Source organism: Monomorium pharaonis, chromosome 8 (assembly GCF_013373865.1).
Source record: "Monomorium pharaonis isolate MP-MQ-018 chromosome 8, ASM1337386v2, whole genome shotgun sequence".
Taxonomy (NCBI): domain Eukaryota; kingdom Metazoa; phylum Arthropoda; class Insecta; order Hymenoptera; family Formicidae; genus Monomorium; species Monomorium pharaonis.
The window spans coordinates 22205112-22217765 of NC_050474.1; the positions used below are offsets into that span (position 1 = coordinate 22205112).

Consider the following 12654-nt stretch of genomic DNA (forward strand, 5'->3'; position numbering starts at 1 on the left):
AATAAATTTCTGAAAAAAATTATCGCAAATATGGAGATTCCTTGAAATAATAAAAGTTTTGTAGAAATTAATAACTGATGGTCAACTTAATCTCTAATAAATATATTATGTATATATATATAGTATATTTAAATAAAGATACACACACACACACACACAATATCCAAATAAATACTACAAATTAGCTGCCAAATTTTGATTAAAGAAAGATCAAAGCAGGACTGCGATCGGATATACGTGACTACAAGCGGAAACATTGCAGCACTTGGTCAATCATGGATTGGACGTGCTTTGCGTGAGACTGCTTGTCGTAGTCGGAATAGCTGTACCAGTCACGACCAGTCTTAACCACAGAATACCAGTTGCTTCGAATCAGATCACTCAGGACATTGATAGACCGTACGTGCATCTCATTGTCATGCAGTATGTCTCATTGTCTCTGTGTGTCTTCCCTATATTCGTAATGAAGAGATAAAGTGAAGTCGACTTATGCTAATTCCTTTCGTGTGTTTGCAAATTAAATAGTGAAAGTGAAGTACTGAACTAAACGTCAACTGTAACATTCTAAAATTACTAAATCATAACAAGAAAATATATTCCATTGTGATATGGTACGATGTGGTATGATAATTCAAATTACTTTGCCAAGATTCAAATTATATATTAAGATTAATATTTCATAATATTAAATAATATTAATTTAAATATTAATAATTAATAATATTAGATTAATATTTAATGATAGTAAGAAAGTTAATCTCGCTTATCTTATTAATAAGAGCTGATCAGAATGGATATAGTACAGTGATTAGATTGCGAAGAGAGACATAAATCACAATAACATGTGATTTTTTTAAATTTAGAAGCATATAAATGATTCCGTGTAATAATTTAATAAAAAAAGAAAAATTTGATATTGATTATAATATAATGTATTTGCTATGTATATATTACTAAATATTAATATTATGAGGAAACATTAATGTATTATATGTTATATATGCCTTCGCATAAGTAACACTTAAATATTTATGAATAAAACGTTTGTAAAAAGTTACGATTCTCATTAACTTTAGGTCAATAACCGATTTCTCTTATTTACAACCTCATTTCATCGCCATATTTGAATATCTCGCAAAAATATATTTCGATTTAATTAGAGTTTGATAAGACTGCATATCTATAGAAATGTATAAATTTTAAAATTTTTTTATTAATTTGCAATATAAGTAAAAATTTTCTTTTTTTTATCAATGATAATTTTATTTATCCACATGAGTGACAATAAGTACTTGTTTTATAAATGCAAGTTTTCTGTATAAGCATGTTGTTTATCATAAATATATCAATTAATTACCGATACTTATACTGACCATAATCTGCCCTAGATATATTATCAATAATTAGAAACTATACATATGTAAGTGCGTTAAATAATGTATGTACGTATGAATGTATAATATATGTATCAGTGCAAAAAATGTGATTATCAAAAATTATGCGTTAGTAGCAATGTAAACGAAACTATCGAATCTGAATTCATGCATTTTATTGTGAATGCAATATAAATACTAATAAAAGTTTAGTCTCATTCACTTGCCTTCGCACATATCTACTAGCACAATTCATATATTATTGCACAAAGAGTTAGGTAAGTTAGTTTTATTTCTTTATTGAGTTAACTTAAAATTAATACCTTATAAAATTAATTTTTATTTTAAACATTAAAACAACATAAACAAAAAATTAACTGATTGTGAGTTAAAAGTCAAAAGTTAATTTTAAAAAGCAAAATTTATATTAAATTACATTAAAAATTCATAACTTTTTGAAGTTAGAGAATGACTTAAGTATTAACACAAATAAAAAAATGATAATATAGATTATTGAATAAATTCGTTATTTTATTGATAAATTTAGTTTCTGTAAAACAACAAAGAGATATTGCTTTTTTACGTAAAAATATATATTCTTTTTTCCTTTATATCTTTTTTCTTTAACCTAAAATACATTTTTAACTTAAAAAAAAAGTTAATAAATTAGAACTTTTGTATCTTAAACAAAGCTTATTAAAATTAAAAAATAACTTGTTTAAAATAAATTAAGTAAAAAAGTTATTAACTTTTAAACTAATTACTACCCGACTCTAATTGCATATACAACTGACTACATATTATTATACGTGTTTCGTTTAAGCAAAAATGAAACATTTTTTGCTTATTATATCTATTCTATCGATGGCAATGATAAGTTTCGGCAAATTACTTCTCGAGTATGAATGGAAATATCTTGATCTTCTGTGGGAGAGTCCACAGCAGAAACAGGAAGCGATAAACTCCGGCAGATACAACGCTAGTGCAGCTTTTTTCTACGACGTAGACAAGGCACTTGGTAAATTGATATTATTCAAAAATTTTCTTATAAAAATACGGATATTTTTTAATACCAAAGCTTACTATTATTATACTAAACATTGTTTTATTCTAAGTTTTATCATGATTATAATTTCGATTATTGCAATAAAATTGTAATATATTCACGACAAATATAACAGCACAAGTTACGGTTTTAAAATTCTTATAGATGGTAGAATATTTATTACTGCAGTGAGAGACAAAGGTATACCAGTTAGTGTATTGACGATAACTGATAAACAGGGAGAGGGTGGTCAACTTCTGCGTCCGTATCCCGATTGGTCTTGGTATAAGGATGATTGCAAAGGTATTACAGGTGGCGTTTATAATATAGAAGTAAGTATTATTATTTTTCGTCCAAGGTGATGAATTATACATTATTGCTCTCAGCTGACAATATTACATAAGTTACATAAATGTATTACTTTTTACATTGCGCTCACAATGATTTGCGTAATTATAAAAAAACATAAAACAGTTGAATTTTTTATCATCTCAGATTGTATGCAATCATATGTTCGTTGTGGATGACGGCAGAATTGGGGATGATCAAGTATGCTCACCTCAGATATTAATCTTCGATTTATCAACTGACAAATTGGTTAAACGTGTTACTGTACCGATTGAAATTGCGCATAATAAAACCGGCACTGGATTGTTATCCTCAGTTGCCGTTTTTGTCCCACATTGCAGAAATGTAAAGAATGATGCAATTGTTAGTATATTCTTTTAAATAAATTTAAGGAAAAATAGTGAGAGAGAGAGAGAGAGAGAGAAAGAGAAAGAGAGAGAGAGAGAGAGAGAGAGAGAGAGAGAGAGAGAATTTCGAAAACTATTTTAAATCGTATTATGTATGATACACATTTGTACACATTTGTACGAATAATATTTAATGTTATATTCTATTTTTTAAGTAGACATGTAATTACGATATATATTATATATCGTAGTTGCATGTCTACTTAAAAAACTATGATATATCGAACTATATTATATTAATCTAATCGTAACGCAGATATTCACGGCAGACGTGGAAGGTGCTGGTTTAGTGATGTATAATGGACCTACTTCAAAGATGTGTAGAATCGAATCTGATTTTATGAAACAGGCGGTTGACCCTTATTTTATAATAGCAAACCAGAGTTATCTCTTGCCTGACACTATCTATGGTTTGGCAATTATTGGTAGAGGCAAGTTTTTTTTTTTACAAATTGATTAAAATTAGTTAAAAATGTGTTAATATCTCGATTGTAATTGCGCATACAAAAGCGGTTTTAAATCAAAACCGTTATTTTTAGTTTCAAAACCGTTATCTGTAGTTGCCATTTTGCAGCAATGCAACTGTTAGTATATATATTTTTAAATTTAAGTCATGTGCAAAAAGAGAAGATTGTTTATCGTGTAAACTTATTACATCATACAACAGATGTTACAGATTTTAATTTTAACTTTAGACTCTGTAGACTTATTTGCATCATATTACAGTTTTTTTTTTTTTAGATTTTATCATTATTTATATGCACATTATGTTTCATGTACTAACAATTACGCATGAAATGAAAGCATAGAAAACTTTTCTTACAAATGATTAATGATATCCTTTTAATCTCTACAATTATTAACATTTTCATCATAAATGTTTTAGACTTATACTATGCTACATTGACGGGATGCCAAATATATAAGGTAGACATTTCGAAGCTAATAGAATGTTCAGAAACGGATATTAATCAAGCTAATAAAGACACTCAATCGTTTGCAATACAAGGTCCGACAGCAATGTTATCGTCTAACAAGTGTACACTATTTTTTAGCGATGTTACAAAAACATCTCTTATGTGTATGGACACTGCTAAGGAAATTAATTTCAAAAACATGGTGAGATATCTGAATATACAATTCTCTGCGTATTATCTTATTTAAAAAAATATTTTGGATTTTATAAGCGATTGTTATCAGTGGCGTTTCTCAACATTTTATTGTCATAAATAATATTGATTTTAAGGAACTTGTTGCATATGATCCAAAACATTTGGAATTTCCAAGTGGGCTGAAGATTAGACATGGCGAATTATTGGTTTTATCAAACAGATATCACCTACACATAAGTAATAAATTAAATATAAACGAGATAAACTTCCGTTTTCTCTCAATGCCTATTGCGGAAATAGAAAAGAACACAAATTGCTTTTCTTCCTGCAAATACTAAAGTATATCTTTATTTTTTTAATTACATATATTAGCATATATTGCAATAATAAAAGAAAAAATTTATATGCACGTGTAATTTAAAATTGCAGGAAAATAATCTGCGCATTTGTGGATTCTCTTAAATAAATTTTAAGTACTTCAGATAATTTTAATTTGAGAATATAAAAAAATTTTCTTAAAATTCTGCAAACTTAACTATCCATCTGTACACTTATTTTCACTAACGCGGGCTGTACACTAACCCCTTTTTGTCCTGTCCCTTTTTTTAAATGTTAAATTCATGGGCAAAAAATCTGAAAAAAATTCCTAATTAGTCTTGAGTGACATTTTAAATTTTAATAATTATTTTGATCATTTATTAAAGGGGAGCCAAGCTCCGTCTATCACCAGTCTTGTGATTACACAAGTGAAAAATTTCGCTTGTTCCCTTTTGGGGTCAGTGTACAGACGGAGAGTTAATATTATATGTAATATAATTGATAAGATCTAAATAAAATTTATCTAATATTTTTATAATAGACGTCTTTGTTTTTTAAAATAGATATCTATCTATCCGTCTACGTACGATTTATTCATATTGATATCCGTTTTACGAATCGACGGTACTGTCTCCAGCACATTAGTATTATTAAGCGATTTGATGTTGAACTTGAAGTGTCTATATCGGCAAATAAAAATTGCAAGCGTTCCGTGGAATCGATATTTCGTTTCGATCATCACGCGTTTTACTATCCTAGCGTATATTTTACAGCAAAACAATAACAATCTAGACGTAGCAGCTTGCTTTTATCTGAGATTGGATGCGGTATTTGGCATTGGTTCATTGGTATACTGGATTGCAAATTGGAGCGGAAATAGCTTCCAGCCTATTCAGGACGATTATATCGCGTACTCTAGGTAGCTTCTAGTTCAAATACACTTCACAATCTTGAACAGTAAGAACCGACAAGATTCAGTCGGCGCTGGTAAAATTTGCTCTATTGTATATTCGTATCAATGAATCTTAATCTTCGTGAATAGTAACTTGCAAGCGGAAGATTTTTGCAATTAAATGAAAAATAAAAAACCTACACAACGGAAAATAAATATTATTCAAGATAGATTATATTCAACATACAAAGTAAAAAGCTGTCATCTATAATTATATTAATTACTAATTATTAGGAATAACTTTTATATATATATATATATATATATATATATATATATATATAGTAAAATTTTGTTAAAAACAGGTAAGTCACTAGTAATTGACATATCATTTTGTTTTTGAATATTTTTGAAACAAGATCACTTAGTATGATGACTTAATGAATTTTAATTTATGTCTTCAATTTGAAGACAACATAGTATGACCCAAGATCACTTCAATTATCAATAAAAATTGAAACAACGATTGCAACGAAGCAATCTTATGTCGCAACGATTGAGTACAGGATGCAGACGATGCACGCGTTTAATTATTATCCATCTGTTATTATCCAGCTAATTTGAGTTCGATCGCGTGATAACGACCACTTTGAATGGCCAGCTTGCAAGTGTTCACTATGCTATCCTATGTGCAAGTCAAGGACGGCTGATTGTTACGTAGGTGGAGAATAATGGGCGGATGAGCACCATCGAGGCGGCAATTACATTCCGATAATCAATAAGCTTTTAATTCCGGCAAGCGTAGATTAATTAACCATACCCGATATTTATCGAAGCCGAATGTAATATTTATCGTGGCCGCCGCGTTTGTCAACGGGCCGATTGGTCCCGGACGGATGTGTTTGAATCGAAGTCGCTCGACCATCGTCATCGAAATTATTACGACGCGTAAGTAATGCAAACTTTTATTCGTCGATGTAGTGTGAAAAGTATTGATTGGCACCACGGATTATTCACCGCGATAAAATTTTCTATGGACGCTGTTCCGATATAAAGATGCGAAATTTCTTGTACTAATAAACATGAAAAAATCGATTTACACTGATAATTGAAACTTGTATAATTACTATATTTTTTATTTGTATATCAAAAAATATTTCAGTAACATTAAAGCTGAATTAATTCCATCTACGATTACTTTTACTGTCATTGAATCATATAATTTGGCATATATTATATATTGATAATAAAGAATACAAATCTCGTTGAATAAGATAGATTCTACACGTGTCTACTTCGGGATTAAATTTAGCGAGAATGGAAAAATAAAAGATTACACGATGGCCATAAACGGCGGCTCGCGAAATTGATGGAGATACGTACTTTTATCGACGTACTCGAAAAAGACAGACAGCTACAACGCTGAAGCGGGCCGGCTCTCGACAGTTTGATACGGTTTACGGTAAACACATTTCGGTGGCAATCACGTCATGGGGCAAGCAAGCAGCAAGCAAGCAAGCAAGCAAGCAAGCAAGCAAGCAAGACTAGTTGAGCCGAAGAGTACGTGATGCTTCCTAGGTTGGAAGGTGCGCGAGTGGTCGCTGAAGAGCTCTTAGCCGACCCTTTGTTGTCCCTTGCCATCCCCACTTCTATCATCACGCAAAGGACGACAGTGGGACTAGTACGGAGGTTAAAGGGTGGCCTCGCTCTTGGCCAAAGGCCTCTGATTTACTTAGCCTATGGAGTGCTCTCCCGGAGACTCGTACGCGTCAAGAATACCGTGTACCGAGTTTCCGGTAACTATTACCGTACAATACTTTAATAACGTTGCAGATTAATTAATTAAAAAATTCTAACATGTAAATATCAAAAGGACAATAAATTTTCGAATTAAAAAGTTAGATCAAAGTTCGCCGAAAGGGTATCACATAAAATACATGCATATACACACCTTTACTAAAATAATTTCTATTTAGATCTATCTATTTTATCAAATGCACTCTAGATAATTAATATTTTATATTACTTATTTTTGTAAGTTTAAATTTTCTATAAATTTTAAACAACTTGTGCACTTTGTAATTAATATTCTGTTGCATAATGATACACCAAAATATACCAATAAATGATCAAATCGGCCAATGATGCATTGATAATAAGCTCTATTTTATGAGCTTTCATATGTATATGTCTTTGTACGCACAATAAATCGGACAAACGATTATATATATTCCAGATAAATATTTTGAATATCCCAATCATCCTTTTCAAAGCAGTAGATGTATGACTGTATATATTATACACACATACATATAATATATAAAATTTTATAGAGTTACATATATATTTACTTATTTATTTAATTTTTATATTCCAGAAGAGAGATCCAGAAGGAATAAAATTGCGTGATTTTAATAAATCAATAATTGCGATTTTAATAAGTGAAGGAAATGAGATTAAATTGCCGCAAAAAGATGCGGCAATTTAATCTCGTTTGCTCGATTTATGAGAATCACAATTTTATTTCTTCCGAAATGTAAAAAATTAAAAAAGTAATTATAATAAATTAATTTCAATAGTTTTTGATCAATATTTCTAAAATAAATTTGATTTCTTAAATAAATATTAGATTTAATAATTATTTTTAGTTAAAGTAATTAATTATGTAAATTTTTATTGAGAAATAAAACTACTTAAAACAATTATATATATATGTATATGTATATAATGTATATAAATAAAAGTAAAGTAAAATAAAATTTACAAAATTAATCAATTTATCAATATCTATTAATATAAGACTTTCTTAAGTATTGTTTTTATATTTAATCTGTATGTAACAGTAATTTTATGCTAGTGCACAAAGAAAATTTTAACGTAACATGACAATTATTTTCGTGCGTTAAGATAAGATTATAAGTTATGTATTTATTTGTTATGTATAAGTTAAAAATCAGTACTTAGCATGACTTAATATATAAATATTAATATATATAATTAATATGGTATAAGCAAAATAAATTTCATAATTTTGATTTTTTCTGTTAACGATGTGGCAATATACTCGCAACATATTAATTCGAAATATATTGAAAGGAAATTCTGATGATAGCAACCGGACATTCGCCATGAAAAGGTAAAAGAGAGAAGACAAAGAGGCAAAGACAATCCTTTCGCACGGTAAGAAACTCTACGAGAGGGAAAGAATATCATCGAGTCAGTCGACGCCCTTTGTTTTTCTCGCGCATCTAACGAGGATTTACCGCTGTTACAACTACCCGCGTTCTCGGCAGTCGCCACCATCACCGGCACAGCATCGGTGTGAAGATCTCTCGATACCGAGAAAAAACGCGGGGTATCTCGGTTCCGGTAGGAGTCGTAAGGATAAAGCAACGACGCTGTCTCCCGCAGGAACCAATTTAGTGCTTGCGGACAGATTTAAATCAAATCAGCCTCACCGCTATATTTGCGAAAATTAATCCGCAACGAGTTGCCCTCCGACTCTTTCTCTCGGAGGAAAAATAGTGTTATTGCGAAAATTTTTAATTTCACAATTTATATATATATACATATTTTATATATGTAAAGTTCAATAATGTTTAATTTCAAGTTAGTTCTTTCCAATATTCTTGAAAGTAAGTAGTTTGTAATAAAAACAAGGGACTTTAGCTGCGAATTTAGCTATTCTTTTACCAAAAAGAAAAATTTCACCTTACCATAGCAAAATATAAAAAGAAAAAAATAGTAACAATCATTAATTAATGCATCAATTATTATTATTTCATTATTTATAATTCTTTTTATTCAACGAACCACATTATTTTTAGAAATACTTCTATCCATAATACGAAAATCTGTGTTTATGTATTTATTTATACATCTCTTTCTTTCGTCTTTTCATTATCTAATTATTTCATCTAACTGCTTGTAAGATTCTTCAAACCGCAACAGTCGTCAAAAGTAACGTGCGGTTGAGAGAGAAATCTCTCGATTTATCGGCGCACTCATCCCTGAGTTGCATCGACAATCTCGGCTGATTCGAAAGTCTGCGGTGCGAAAGGAAGAACAAGTAGAAAAGAACGACGGCGATCGCGGCCTGGCGCAAAGCGACGACGAGGCGAAGGAAGCCTTGATATATCCGCCAAACACAAGGGGGCCCGAAAACACCTCGACGGGATTTATCGGGACTGCGGATAATGGATGGCTTCGCATAGCCTTCGAAGACGCCGCTTTTTTAAATAATACAACGTGGAACATTGAAAAATTCCTGGTTTCCACGATAATCGCGGTCACTCGAATATAGCGGAGACTCATATAACAGAGATTACTGTAAAACCGTCAGTTTTGTTTATTAAGTGAAACCATATAGACGTTACAAATAATTTTGTAAATTTTGATCTGGTCCATTTATCACGCTGCCATGATAAAAGGCGAATTATCAAACCAATTTTTAAAATTCTACTCAAAATTACTTAAAATTGGGACAAACGATTAAGGAAGAAAAATGTTTTACAATTTTTGTAAAATTGTGTATACAATATTATACGTTTTTAATTAACAGTAAATGTATAACGCACGGAGAAATGCTTTTAATCTCGAGATGAAAAAAATCTGGTGATATATAGGTCACCCCATACTGTCTCCTATCTCAACTGTAAATATGTGAAATCAAAAGAGAACACGACTATTTCAACGTAAAGGTATCAAAGAACGTAGTTACGGCGGCACGGCGAAACTCAAAGGATTTCGGCGACTCGAGTTTCAGGTGTAGCACAGTGACGACAGCTTAACAGCCTTAACCGGCTTTCCAGAGTAAATTTACCTCTGGAAAGTAGATTTACACTAAGATTTAAGGGGAAGCGGGAACGGCCGGCATCAGGGCGGACGAACCGCGAGACAAAAACCGCGGAGGCACCGTCGTCGGATTGGATCCACCGCGGGAATGTATTTAATTCGATTGGCCTTTGCCGCCTCCGTCGTCATCGGACTTGTAGCAAGAAGGGCGAGAAGAGCGGGGTGGCCTTTATCAAGGGGGGAGGGGGGGGATGAGAGAACCTCTGTTTCCGCCGGAAATGAGGCCCTTGCTACCACCCCGCATCACCCCGCGCCAGCAACCTACTCACCCTATCAACCTCTCCTCCTCTCCTGCCTGCCTTCCTCCCGCCCTCCTCGTCTCTATCGTCGTTCCTCGCTGTCGTCGTCGAGGATGAAAATTGTATTTATATCCCATCTCTCGTGCGCCCAGGTAAATATTACGAGCGAATGTACGCACCTGCCGCTACGAGCTATGACAAGCGAGAACCACGATGCCGAAAAATCAACGCTCTCGTCGTGACGCTACTCTCGATGTGTCAACCTGGCCACGCTTAGATATTTTTACACTCGCGAATTTCAAGCATAGCAACGAGAAATTAAATTGATAAGAACAGACATTACTCCGGCTTACTTGTTGCAAACGAGGTATGTTAGTAATTTACGTTTAGGATTAAAAATTAATAATAAGTTTGAAATTAAAAAGTAATAATTAAATAATCCTAAACACAAAGAAGTGAGTTTTAATGCCGCCGCGCCAATGTGAAGACCGATTTTTATTACAAGCTAAGAAAACTTTATTCATATAACTAGATACTCTGGTCGAACGTTATTTCGTCTCGCATTGCTTAATGAAGATGTATAAAGTCGACAATTATTTCATTTATAGTAATATCTTAGAAAATACAATAACGACGAGAAGATTTATGGATTAAAATCTTTTGAATCGGAATATGCCAGCAATCTTGCGCGCGCGTACACACACACATATTTTGCACTTTTTAAAATTTAATTTTCTATTTAATTTTTTCTTGGTTATACATCCTTCTATTGTATCTCAGATAACACATGTTGGTTTCACATACGTTTTATAAACGTAATATAATTTTATATAAAGGATAATAAGAAACGTGACATACATCAGAAAGTTTTCTGAAACCATAATTTATGAAAGGTAGTTTTTAAGTTTCTATACAAGTTAGAAAGATTTTTTTCTATTATAAATAATATATAATTTGATGAAAACGTTTCTATATAACGATGTTTTAAAAATGTACTTTTGCCAGAAAAGAAATGTTTCATCTAACGTTTTTCAAGTAAACATTTTAACTAAAAAACATTTCTAAAACTTGTGAATTTGTTTCAGACAAATGCTTATAGTAAAGTTTTTGAAACATGTATGTGTTACTTAGAATCTGACATTCAAAAAATTCGTGCGAGATCAATTATAACGTATAATTTCACGATATGCTCACAAAAATATTACTACATTTCTCAAAAAGCCCATTTCCAGAGAGATGCATTTTTAATAAAATTACAAATGCGAATTAATTTGAACTCTGACATAAAGTAATATAATCCGTTTAATGATCCGATCAACACATTGACCGGACCACCCACGGTTCTTCCCCGTTATGTGCACGCCTTTCTCGAGGGGGTGCGGACTGAGGATGATCCCATTCCCGGTTCCCTTCCGACTATTCATAAGCTTTCTTAGAACAGGTGCTGACTGGCTGCTCCTTCTCTCTCTCTCTCATTTTTTTGTTTTTATCCCACGCACGAATCCTCGAATAAGGCGACGGGATCTAGAGCCAGACGGCAGAGAATGGAGATAGAAGAGGCTTACCGTTGCTCTCTAGGCGGATGTCGACTGGTTCTCCCGTCCCTAGTCATCTTTGCGAGATGTAATTTTCGCTGTATGCCGAGATTAGAAGCCAGCTCGTCGAACTACCCCCGGTTCCGCCCGCCTGATAAGTATTGCCTGCACTGTGCCAGTCTGCTGTTGAATGCCCTAGAACTGGAAAAGGGATTCGAGAGATGATCTTGGTACGATCGATCGGCCTTACGACATGACGTCACGAACGATGATGGGTGCCCGTTATATCTCGTTAAGGAGTTACGTATCCGCATAGGTGCGGATTTGTGGAATCGCCTTGAACGTAATGAAGATTTACTACGCCGAGCTATGCTAAATAAAATGTCATTGCTATTAATACATCTTAAGGCAAAATTGCATTACAAGCACTATATGATATCTCGTTTAAACAAAGCCGTGATTAATAAAAAGTATAAAGATTAATTCAACATCGTAAAATATAGATTTACGTGAAAAAAAAATTCTTTTCAA

General features: G+C 32.2%; 1 protein-coding gene and 1 pseudogene across 1 annotated transcript; both read left to right on the top strand.

Annotated features, from left to right (window-relative positions):
• Nucleotides 1-1774: 1774 nt before the first annotated feature.
• LOC105839653 (major royal jelly protein 1) lies at nucleotides 1775-5141 on the top strand. The gene is made up of 7 exons (XM_028189979.2): nucleotides 1775-2391; nucleotides 2584-2750; nucleotides 2914-3129; nucleotides 3430-3604; nucleotides 4060-4292; nucleotides 4420-4624; nucleotides 4715-5141. The coding sequence occupies exons 1-6, from the start codon at nucleotides 2202-2204 to the stop codon at nucleotides 4621-4623; spliced, it is 1185 nt and encodes a 394-aa protein (XP_028045780.1). The 5' UTR covers nucleotides 1775-2201; the 3' UTR covers nucleotide 4624; nucleotides 4715-5141.
• A 918-nt stretch (nucleotides 5142-6059) lies between these two features.
• On the top strand, nucleotides 6060-9251 carry LOC114254269 (annotated as a pseudogene).
• The last annotated feature ends 3403 nt before the right edge of the window (nucleotides 9252-12654 follow it).

What these genes read in the sequence shown, in the direction of transcription:
- LOC105839653 (XM_028189979.2), top strand. Translation starts at nt 2,202, where the DNA reads ATGAAACATTTTTTGCTTATTATATCTATTCTATCGATGGCAATGATA. An exon ending in CGACGTAGACAAGGCACTTG is followed by an intron (nt 2,392 to 2,583) that starts GTAAATTGATAT and finishes AAATTCTTATAG; the next exon opens with ATGGTAGAATATTTATTACT. An exon ending in ATGTAAAGAATGATGCAATT is followed by an intron (nt 3,130 to 3,429) that starts GTTAGTATATTC and finishes ATCGTAACGCAG; the next exon opens with ATATTCACGGCAGACGTGGA.